General features: G+C 36.3%; 1 protein-coding gene across 2 annotated transcripts; it reads left to right on the top strand.

The window, feature by feature from the left end:
• The first annotated feature begins 3,680 nt into the window (after positions 1 to 3,680).
• On the top strand, positions 3,681 to 11,511 carry LOC129889037 (KH domain-containing protein At4g18375-like). 2 transcript variants are annotated; one of them, XM_055964144.1, is made up of 9 exons: positions 3,681 to 3,802; positions 4,193 to 4,789; positions 4,957 to 5,451; positions 5,903 to 6,142; positions 6,240 to 6,324; positions 6,415 to 6,506; positions 7,262 to 7,317; positions 7,410 to 7,506; positions 8,348 to 11,511. In XM_055964144.1, the coding sequence occupies exons 2-9, from the start codon at positions 4,214 to 4,216 to the stop codon at positions 8,477 to 8,479; spliced, it is 1,773 nt and encodes a 590-aa protein (XP_055820119.1). In that variant the 5' UTR covers positions 3,681 to 3,802; positions 4,193 to 4,213; the 3' UTR covers positions 8,480 to 11,511. The 2 variants fall into 2 exon arrangements, with proteins under 2 accessions (XP_055820119.1, XP_055820118.1); XM_055964143.1 differs by having other exon boundaries at positions 6,240 to 6,506.
• The last annotated feature ends 292 nt before the right edge of the window (positions 11,512 to 11,803 follow it).

The following is an 11,803-nucleotide window of genomic DNA, read 5'->3' as shown; positions in this document are numbered from 1 at the left end:
AGAATTTTATATCTAGGAGAACGAGCTTTCCACCACGATAAGATATCAAAATTATCGTCATCATCATTCGGCTCTAGTTCTTCACTAAGATACCTTTCCAACTCCGACTTACCACCCAAACCTGTACCATCTTGTTTGTTCCTCTTCATTTGGATCATATTTCTCACTTTTGTTGATTTTGTGCTAGTGTTAGAGATAGATGAATCCGATGTCTGACCCGATAAATTAGAGAGTGAAGATGAGCGTCGAGATATATTAGAGAATTTTGCTACATACTCTTCAAACATAGATTTCATGTAAGTCACCATTTCATCTTTTATTTCACTTCCCTTTTCATCTCCAAACATATCCTCAAGTGCGTCGCCAACATACTCAAGTTTGTTACGAGGATCTAAGATAGAGGCAATAAAAAGCACTTTATTCATTTTTTCAGGAGCACCCCAATACTTGACAAACTTTTCTTTTATTTTTTCTCCTATTTTTGCCAAAGAAGGATCATTGTCTTTCATACACTCTCTTAAATGATTGTGAAGCTCAACTATATCTTCAAAGTGACCATTAGAAGTGACGTAGAGTGAACCTGAAACCTTCTCAGTTAGATCATAAAATCTTTTAAGAAATATTACCATATTTCTCACCTTTTGCCAATCATCACTTTCAAGTACACCTGCAACACTTCCATCTTCACAAACATGATTAGCAAGATAAGTTGACAATCCATCATCTTCAAGATCAAACCTATCAAATGCACTCTCAAAATATTGTGCGGCATCCAACATCAAGTAGGTCGAATTCCACCGGGTTGAAACATCTAAACATAATGACTTCTTACTGTCTATATTTTTTAGTTCACAACATTTCTCAAATTTTCTAATCCTTATGGGAGATTGTCTAACATATTTCACCATTTGCCTAACACGTTTGATCGATGGACCAACTTCTTTCATGCTATCTTGCATAATAAGATTTAAAATGTGAGCCATACATCTCACGTGAAGATGGTTACCACATTTCATGTTAGATCCCCAATTAATCATTTGTTTGTGTAACTCTTTCACCATGACATCATTAGAAGAAGCATTATCTACAGTTATAGTGATTATTTTTTCCAATTTCCAATCAAGCAAACACTTACTAATGCAACGGGCCATTTCGTCACCCTTATGACTAGTAACAACCTGAAAGTTTAAAATTCGTTTATGCAAGAGCCAATCACTATCAATAAAGTGTACTGTCAAACACATATAATTTATTCTTTGTATAGAAGTCCATGTGTCTGTGATTAGACAAACTCTCGGTGATGTTTCTTTCAAATACTTCATAAACTTTTGTCTCTCTTCACCAAAAACTACATAACAATCCCTAGTCACTGTTCTACGGGAGGGAAGAACTTTATAAGTTTCCAAAAATTCTCCCCATTCATTAGATAGAGAAGATCACATCGGAATAAAGGTTGAGTTTTTTTCATAAACTTCTTAAAACCTTCCTTTTCAACAAAACGAAAAGGAAGCTCATCAAGGATTAACATCTCAACTAAAGCCCTCCGAGATGCCTCTTGATCAAAAGTCCAAATTGCCCCATCACGCATTTCACCTTCTAATGGAAAGTTTAAATTTGATTGTTTGTACTTGGAATTGAAAGTGTTAGCCTTCTTTGGATTTTTAGGACAAGTTTTCAAATGTTTATTCAATCCACTTGTTCCATTTTTAGTTGAATCAGCTAAGAGAACTTTACCACAATACTTGCACTTTGCTTTTTGAATTTCATCTTCTACGAGCTTATCATAATGCGGCCAAGAAGTAGATCTTGATTCTATAGCTTTCCTCTTCACAGTCACTAAATGTTGTTCAACTTTCGATGTTGAATCAAGAGACTCAGTAAGAACCAGAGGTGCGACATTAGTTGTTCGACTTGTTTCATCTTCCATCTAAACATAGAAGAGATTACAAATATTATAAATACATAAATTAACAATCATTCAAAACAGAAAATAAAAAGCAATAAATCAGATTATGGCATACAGATCAAACTTTTAACAAAATGAATTAATAACATTTCTTATATTTTAATTTACTTGACACATTTAAATTTTGATTGTAATTTTAGATATAGAATATTTGGTTTTTTTGAACAGAACATCAAAATCAAAAGGGAAAGTATATAAACAAAACATCAAAATCAATAACAATTAGTCCTCATAGCTCAGCTGTACACTTTTTCTTGTATTATATACTTTCCCTTTTCAACTTAAAAACAAGAAGCAGTATATTCAAAATCTTGGAATAGTGATGGAGGTGAATGTTGCAATTCACAAGTTAACTCCAAAATGCTGTTTCTACTCTTCCCAAAAAGCTTGCTGTTGATAAACTACTCAAAGACATCAATCAACATGAATCTCTTACCTGGAACTTCTGTTTCACTAATCCCGTACAAATCTTTCCAAAAGATTTGATATTTGATGGAGAACGGGAAGCTGATGGTGGCGTGAAGGACTGAAGGCGACGTGAAGCTGAAGGGCTGAAGGGCGAAGGCGGCGTGAAGCTGAAGGGCTGAAGGGCGAAGGCGGCGTGAAGCTGAAGGGCTGAAGGCGGCGTGATTCGTGAAGACTGAAGAGTGAAGACTGCGGTCTGAGGCGCAGAGACGATGAAGTGTGAACTCAGAAGTGAGAAGTGAAGAGTGAATTCAGTGAAGAGTGAAGATTAGGGTTGGGCAGTATAAAGAATTAGAGATAAATAGATAATATTTGTCATTTGATACTGAAATGAAATGGATATAGTTAAATTATAGGAATGACCCAACAAAAATAATTATAGGAGGCCCAATTGCCAAATGCCAATAGCCCAATAGAAATAAATTCGGTATTCGAGAAATATCGAATACCGAGCGGGAAAATTATAAAATACCAAAATCGAAATACCAAAATTTAACATTTCGATACCGAATACCGAACCGAAGTACCGAATACCGAAATACCGAAATACCGAAATAACCAATTTGGTTCGATAATTCGGTTTTCGATATTTTATGCCTACCCCTACTCACACGAGATGAAATGAAGACATTTAACTCAAAACTTGACCTCAATAATATAACTGGGTTGTTAGAGTGACTTTTAACTCCTTAAAGCTCGAGCTCCTTTTAGGAGTCAAATTCATCCAAAGTTTGCTTACTCATTTTTGTATAAAATCAAAATCAATTAACTTTAAAATTACATATTTGAAAGGATTTTAAAGATAGAAAAAAGATGTATATATTAAAGTGAAAAATAAACCAACTTTCTTATAAAGTAATAATGGAATATTGTTATCTTGAAGAGGACGAGAGTAAATAATAAAAAAGAATGAAAAATAAATATGTCTAATATTAAAAATCGAATTCAAGAGAAAGAAAATAAAGTCTTATTAAAAAAATATATCATACAATGATTATGATCAAGATTTCAAAAAATAAAATAATAAATTATCACGGTCAAAAATCAACCCCAAACTCCAAAAAAAAAGAAAAAAAGAGCCCCAACTAAATTATTGTATTTTATAATTAAAAATTATATTTTATAAATAAAAAATAACAAATTTATGTATTTAAAATTGGGATGTTAAACAGAATATTCACCTGATTTTTCATATAATATTTTGAAAAGTTGGAATTCCACCTCATAAAATATCCTCTTTTGTACATTATCTGGTCAAAAGAGAAAGCCCAATACCAAACGAACCAAACCGGTCTGAACCATTTCATTTATCACAAAACTAAAAACCCTAATTTTGGAATATCGTCACAGTAACCTCACGACTCATCACAGGTGCGCAGCTTTCGTTTTCTCCGTAGATTATGGTGTTCTTCTCTTTTCAATCTTTTTTTGATCATCTACGGATTTTGGATGCACTATGTCTCTTTGCCCTCTTTGTTTCTTTAATTCTTCACAATTATTTACAATTTGTTTCTTTATGTTTCTGGATCCAGTTTCTATTTAATTGGATGTGTTCTTTTCCTACTAGTTTAGGATCGATGAATTGTTGATTTTGTATTTATTATCATCTGATTGGTTAATGATGGGAAGATGGAAAAATTCTGAAAATTTGATTTTGCTCTTAGGGTTTATATTTCACTGTTGAAGTTTTAGTTTTTTTTTCTTTCAAGTTTATCAAGAATGTGTATAATTATGTTTTATTAACTTTTATGGTGAATCTAGGGGTAATTATTGTATTTCATTATGGGTGAGACTGGAAAAAGATCGCGTAGGGATGACGGGGATAACAAGAACCAGAAGAGGAGGACAGACAGAGATGAGAAAGGCGATGATGAGCTAATAGTTTACAGAATTCTGTGCCCAAATAATGTGATTGGCAGTGTTATTGGAAAGAATGGAAAAGTTATAAATTCGATTAGGTCGGAGACCAAGGCAAAGGTCAAGGTGGTGGATCCATTTCCAGGTGCTAAGGATAGAGTTATAATCATTTATTGCTATGTAAAGGAAAAGGAAGATGTTGAGGTCGATCAGGAGTTCAATGAGAAAAAACCTCTTTGCACGGCTCAGGATGCTCTTCTCAAGGTTTATACAGCAATTGCAAATGCTTTAGCTGCAACTGGAGAATCTGATAAGAAGCGGAAGGATAAAGAGGAGTGTCAGCTTCTTGTTCCTTCAAGCCAATCTGCTAATATCATTGGTAAATCTGGTACCACCATAAAGAAGTTGAGAAGCAGGATGAGGGCCAATATTAAAGTAGTTGCCAGAGATGCTAGTGATCCAACACATTCCTGTGCACTCGAATTTGATAACTTTGTTGTGGTTAGTTTTCTTAACTATTCATTGATAATTAAGTAGTGTTGGTGCTGTCACCCAGAGCTTATAACTTTACATTCTGCTCCTATCAGGAAAATGCTTTTTGCAATTTTGTTGTTTTGAGTCAATTGGTGTAATTTATGCATGAACTGACAGTTTCTTACTTAACACAGATAACTGGTGACCCAGAATCTGTCAGGAGATCACTCTTTGCTATTTCTGCAATCATGTACAAGTTCACACCTAAGGAAGAAATTCCTCTTAATACCAATGTTCCTGAAGTTCGTCCAAGCATTATTATCCCTTCAGATGTTCCCATATATCCAGCAGCTGGGATTTATCCAAGTGTGGATCCTATTATGCCGTCTCGATCTGTTCCATCTGTTTTGGGTACCACACACATACCAGAGCTTCCAGGTTATGTGAATGCAGGAAGCACATGGCCTATTTATTCTTCTGCTCTTCCCATGGTTTCTGGTTACAGTGGTGCCTCTCAAACAGAGGAATTGACTATTAGAGTGTTGTGTCCAACTAACAATCTTGGTCGTGTTATTGGCAAGGGAGGAGCTTCTATTAAAAGTGTAAGGCAAACAAGTGGAGCTCGTATCGAGGTTTGTGATGCCAAAGCTGATCGTGATCTGTGCATTATCACAGTCATTTCCACTGAGGTATTGCTTTCTCTAGTATTCTTTAGTCCCCGAGTTGGTGATATTTTGGCTTTTTTAGCAGTCGTCTTTCTTTTTGTGGAAGTGTACTTTGCCTTCTTCTCCTAGACCATTGTGGAACGAACTTTTACACAGTAAGCATTGGTGACAGGTTTTCATTTGTTTTTGTTTATCCTTATTAGGAGGTAAAATAAGATTATGCGCTTTTTCTCCTGCTTCTGATCTTTGAGGTCTTTACATGATAGGCCTGTAAAGTGTGTTCCAATTGGTAAATGTGTACCTTAGATTGTTCATGAAGGGAGTGCTATATATTTCATTTTATTTGATGCAAGAAACATTAGTAATAGGCTGTTTATGTTGCTTTTGTAGTTAGCTTTATATAAAAGTAGTTTGCCTCATCTCCACTGTCTTGTATTCCATGTAATAACCATATTCAGCATTTGGTTTTCTGTAGTCAGTGGATGATCTTAAATCCATGGCAGTTGAAGCTGTACTGCTGCTGCAAGGGAAAATAAATGACGAAGATGAGGATACTGTAACTTTTCGTCTACTTGTTCCATCAAAGATTATTGGATGTATCATTGGGAAAGGTGGTTCAATCATTAATGAAATCCGGAAGAGAACTAGAGCTGATGTACGTATTTCAAAAGGCGAGAGGCCCAAATGTGCGGATTCAAATGATGAACTTGTTGAGGTCTGTCTTTCATAATAGTTTTAATCAATTAAACTGTCTTTTAGTTGCTTATCCTTATAGTTCCTCAAGTGGTTGAGCCATCATTTTAAATTTGTAGGTATCTGGGGAAATTAGTAGTGTGAGGGATGCCCTTATCCAGATTGTACTGAGGCTCAGAGATGATGTTATAAAAGGCCGTGAAGGTAATCATAATCTCTCTGCAGGTGCTGATTCTTCACACGCTGGTGGTACCAGTTTTTCATTGGCTCCAGTGTTGCCCAATGTTCCTCCAGCTGCTCCTTTGAGCTATGACCATAGGATTGAATCTGGGAATGGTGTTGGAATGCGTTCTTCGGGCAGCCGCTATGGTCAGGAGTCGCTCTCGGTATATTTCTGCTTTCCCTGCATGGCTCAAAGTTCAATTTCCATGCTGTTGTGTATCTGGGCATTTTAAACGCGATTTTTAATCAAAATTGCAGCCTTGTAAACGGCATCTTATGTTAATTGTTTTTTTCTCCATTTTCTTGTTTATAAACTGTCTGAAATAGCTGTTATAAGGTGATTCAAGAAATGAAGCATTTGGAACTGGTGAATGCCTATACTTGATGAAGATATGCAGAGTACACTTATCTCGCTTTGGCAAAGGAGAGATATTGAGAGTAAACAATAGTCTGGAAAACATGTTACCCCTTCTCCCTTGTTTACTATCAATTACTATAAAGTTCGGTAGTTAAGGAGAAGTTACACTAATTTCATTCTGGTGACCAATCTTTCTTCTCCATTCATATGAATTGATCTAACTGATGGAAATGTTAATCTCTTAATGAGGATGTTATACGAACATGATGAAGTCACACATGCATGATTGCTCGGGTGTGGCATTTACGCCACCGATTTTTGCTGCATTTCATGTTCAATATAATGAAACATTCCATTCAATATAATGAAACATTCCAATCACTGTTGATGTTTATCTTGCAATCTTCATGGATTTACTAGTTGTGAAGTCCTTGACTCTTATTTCTAAATCTTTTTTGGCTTTACGGTGCCATGGATTCTGCTTCTTGCTGAATGGTATTCTTTATCATCTGTTCTTTTAACTTCCTGGATGATTACTTACACTGATATTTCTGTTGGAAGATGGGAGACGATGGCTATGGAACGTTCTCTTCATATTCATCGAAGTTATATGGCGCGTAAGTACTTTATGCTGGTGAATTAATTTGTATTTTTTCTCTTGCCAAATCATCATGCCATTTATTCTGAGCTGTATCATGTCTTTGATCAGATTGCCTCCACCCTCAGCTGTAGAGATGGTTATCCCAGGACATGCGGTCGGTAAAGTTATGGGTAAAGGTGGCTCAAACATAGATAATATCCGCAAGGTCAGTAGTTTCTTGAGCCTGTTTAGAACGTGATTTTTTTATGCCCATCACTTATCTTCCTTTGGTGGTCTAATTTATATGGTTGTTGAAATGAGACGGGCTTTGAATTTCAAACACTTACCTCATCCCTCATCTCTACTGCTCTTGTTGTGTCATTTATATTTTGGTCAAGGCTGATGTTGTTTCTTCATTATTTCTATATGGTTTCTTCACTATTGTATTTCCTTCTCTTACTGTTTTTGATATACCGTAATTGAGCCAAAGGTCTATCGGAAAGAGCCTCTACCTTCACAAAGGTAGGAGTAACTCTGCGTACACACTACCCTCCTCAGACACCACTTGTGGGATTGCACTGGCTATGTTATTGTTGTTAATGGTGTAGTTGCTGACACTTTTCTTCACTATTGTATTTCCTTCTCTTACTGTTTTTGATATGCCGCAATTGAGCCAAAGGTCTATCGGAAAGAGCCTCTACCTTCACAAAGGTAGGAGTAACACTGCGTACACACCATCCTCCCTAGACACCACTTGTGGGATTGCACTGGCTATGTTATTGTTGTTAATGGTGTAGCTGCTGACACTTCTGCCCAGCAACTTCGTATGTGCCCCCACTCAACCCAAAGAATAAAACAAAATGATCTTTTTTTGTGTGTGTGGGTGTGCACGCCACTTTTGATGAATACCTCTGTGCATGCCACTATGCATGAATACCTTCATATGAATATTAGATACTTGTTGCTTTATCTTGACGCCGTAGGTATTACTTGCAGTGCAAGTCTTGGTATCTTGCTACTACTTTGATATGGTTGGTTACTTTCTTAAGTCATCGATCCTCTTGCAGATATCTGGAGCATCTGTGGATATAATCGATTCCAAATCCTCTCGAGGTGATCAGATTGCTATAATATCTGGTACGCAGGAACAGAAGCGTGCTGCTGAGAACTTGATTCAGGCATTCATAATGGCGACTTGAGCAATAAGGACACATCTCCTTTCTGAAGGTGCGACCTTGACTAAATATCAAGGTTCCTTCTTCAGAAGTTCCTCTCTAGAATATGGTAGGTTCTCGTGCTGGAGAGTGTCATTTTGTGAGGTTTGATAAATTTTTTCTCTGTAGGAACGTTTGCAAAGAATTCATATAGTTGGACCGCTTGTTCTGTTTTCTGCCTATATAGGTTCAGCCATGTAGCCTGATAGGCTCTTTTCATCTGCGCTGGTTAGAACTTCGTAGGACATTATCTTTCCTTTGATAGTCTGTCATCAGTTCTTATCATTTGATGAATATGGCTTCCAACTTTCTCATACTTTCCCATGCTCTGTTAACTTTATACGGAACTTTAGCTATTATCAGCTGTCAAGCTCATGTTACATGGATATCAGTATCTTGTTTCTGATTCCTCTTTGCTCTCAGCTTCTTCAGTAAGATCAGGTCTTGCTGATATGACCTGTAGCTCACGTGCTCACCCTGTGAGTTCGGATAAATTCTCTGCTGTGTGCATTAGCACTATTAAGTATATCCTAATAACCAGTGAGCATCTCCAAATTCTCAAGATCCTTTAAAGAAGGAAAATATCTTGTGCTTAACTTGGGCAAAAACTTTTTACTGCTCCATATAATCATAGTTCTGCAGTTTCCGGTACCAATTGCTTCCAAGATTTCTCATTGAGTACATGTTTCTAGCTAATTTGATGTCGTCCCTTTCACCTTTTGCTATCTTGTATCTATTTTCGAAATCTTTCAGTTCATTATTCACTTTACTGAAAAAGAAAAGGGAAGACGAATCTATTTTACTCTGTCAGCCTTTTAGATCTTTGATTCGGAAGAGCAGAACTGAAATTAAATTTAGGAACAGAGAATTATAAGTGAAAAAGGCAAACAATTTGTTCAATTTACTCATTGATTGCCTTGTGAGTTGTGAGTATTGTATGCACATGATATTGATCTGCCACCTCTTTGCGTTTTAGTTAATTACAACTCAAAATTATCTTAGTACGAGCAAGAGAATTTCTTAGAGAAATCAATTCCCAAGTCTTTGGACTTTTTCCGTCTAAATCCTTCATCAAAAGGTTCTTTTGAGCCTCGTTAAGGAAGGAGAAATACACTTTTGGACATCTTTTCACTTGTTTATGCTTTGTTATCTCATCTTTTCTTGGTGAAGGTCATTGAGTCTTAGTATAAGACATGAGCTGTGTAGCAACTTGCTTGTTTAATATTTCCAAGCTGTCGACAATCCACCAATTATTCTTAGTAAGTGTTAGCTAATATGAATCCTGTATCCCTTCTGCTCTATTCGTGCTTCCTGTATAGTAAAAATTTGGTAGTCCTCAGCATTTTAGAGTTTCTTTAAATCTCACACTCATGGTTCACTGGTAATATGTCTCTAATCATATTAAAAAGAGACTCTTGGTGAACGCCACCCAGACCCCACTTGTGGGATTTCACTGGGTATGTTGTTGTTGTTACTCTTGGTTAACGCCGGACCTAATGTAAGGTTTAATCTACCTTTCTCTGTTTAGCTCCAATCACCATAGTGTTGCACTTAGACTGATTGTACGCTCATGTGGGATATGGACAAATTATGTTAGGTGTCCTTTCATGTTAATAATCCATATGTTGCTTCTTTGCGCACCTTTGTATGATGTGATCATTTCTAATATTTTCCAGTCAACCTATTGTCTATCCCTGTTCACAATACTTGTAAATCATTTCTGGTACACTTGTGGACTTCTCTTTTCTATTCTATGTTTCTCTTGGTCAATAAATAACTACAAATATCATTTGGAGATCCTTATTCTGCTCCTTGTGTTTTTATCAAGGTTCTTGGTAGAAGTATAAACGACGTTAAAGAACTGCCAGACACAAGTACTATAAACTATGTTATAGATCTAACAGACAAGTCCAAACTGGTTCTGTCATCCTCTGATGTTCATCCGTATACTGTCACTCTTTTCCAATGTTTCATCGAGGACTCCTAAATTTAGTACCGTGGCAGTTCATACAATTTTAAATATCTACTTCGTTGTATCATACCAATGTACTCTCACCACCTGCATTCTACTCCTTAATGTTAGATCAAATGGCTTCTACACTCTCCCTCTTCCCTTTTGCCATCATTCCCTTCCTAATCTCTTAAATATGTTGTTTTGGACATAATTAGTGCTTCTGTTTTATGTAAAGGATGGTCCTTGCTAAAATTCTCTATTTTGATAGATTGAGTACCCGGAATGAACTTTTTCTGTTATGGAGCTTGGCAGGATATTCAGTTCAACTCCATATTTTTTGGTCATCTTTGTTGGACTGAAGGTATCTAGGTTCACGATAGGAAAAGAGAAGAGCTCTGGTTTTCAACTCTAGTTTACAGTATGGTGATATTGATATTAAAGCTTCCAGGGAGACGTCCTGCTAGGACATCTACTGCCCATTTCATTGCTAGGGATCAATTCTAATCCTCTATTGAGGCTTGGTTTTTGGTTCAGCGCCAAAATTTATGTCATCTTGTTTGGACCTTTTGGTCTCTGGGGTTAGCAATTAGAAGACGTCTTAGTAGGGAAGAGCTCTGGCTTCACACCTTAGTTTCCAGTCTGCTGATGGTCATAATTAACCTTCTTGCGAATAATCCTTTTAAGGAATAGGGTAGTAAGCTCTATTCTTAGGAAAAAGTTTGTCCTGACCCCGTAAGTAGTTTTGATCTCATTCTAGGAGTCTGCCCCATGTCCTCTCGTTCTTGGAGTCTGCCCTATGTCCTGTGAAGTATTAGCCCATGAAGTATGTAACTTTAGGGAGCTTTGAGGAATGAGACATTTTTTTCGATTAAATTAGTGATTGTACATATTTGATTTTTCATGCTTATACAAAGTAACAACTGGTCCTTTGTAAAAAAAAGAATGGAGAAGTAGACGATGACATAGAAGTGGTCTCTTTACTTTTTTTGGTGTGTAATGTTATGCAGTTTGAAGCTGCTGCTCTATGTTGATGAAAGTTCATTCATATCTATTTGCGTGTGTACTCGATTCTTTGTTGCTTTAATACAAAATCTACTCTCTTTTTTATATTCATTTATTTGTGGTAAACAAGGCCTGGTATGTTTACTTGTTAGTTTTTTTGGACTCGTGGTTTTCGTTATGCACATCTTGATAACAAAGTAACTGTAGCCTAGTCATATATTTTCAGTCCGAACTTGTTTTTATGCATATCAGAAAAACAAAAAGGTATATATAATAAGTAAGAAAAAGGGTATATGTAATAAGTAAATTTTGGGATCTAGGCTTTCCCTTTCTCTTCAGAAAGGCATACGTGT

The sequence above is a fragment of the Solanum dulcamara genome, chromosome 5, assembly GCF_947179165.1.
Source record: "Solanum dulcamara chromosome 5, daSolDulc1.2, whole genome shotgun sequence".
NCBI lineage: Eukaryota > Viridiplantae > Streptophyta > Magnoliopsida > Solanales > Solanaceae > Solanum > Solanum dulcamara.
Note: the sequence above shows the minus strand (reverse complement) of the source record. Positions and strands in the feature narration are given on the sequence as shown.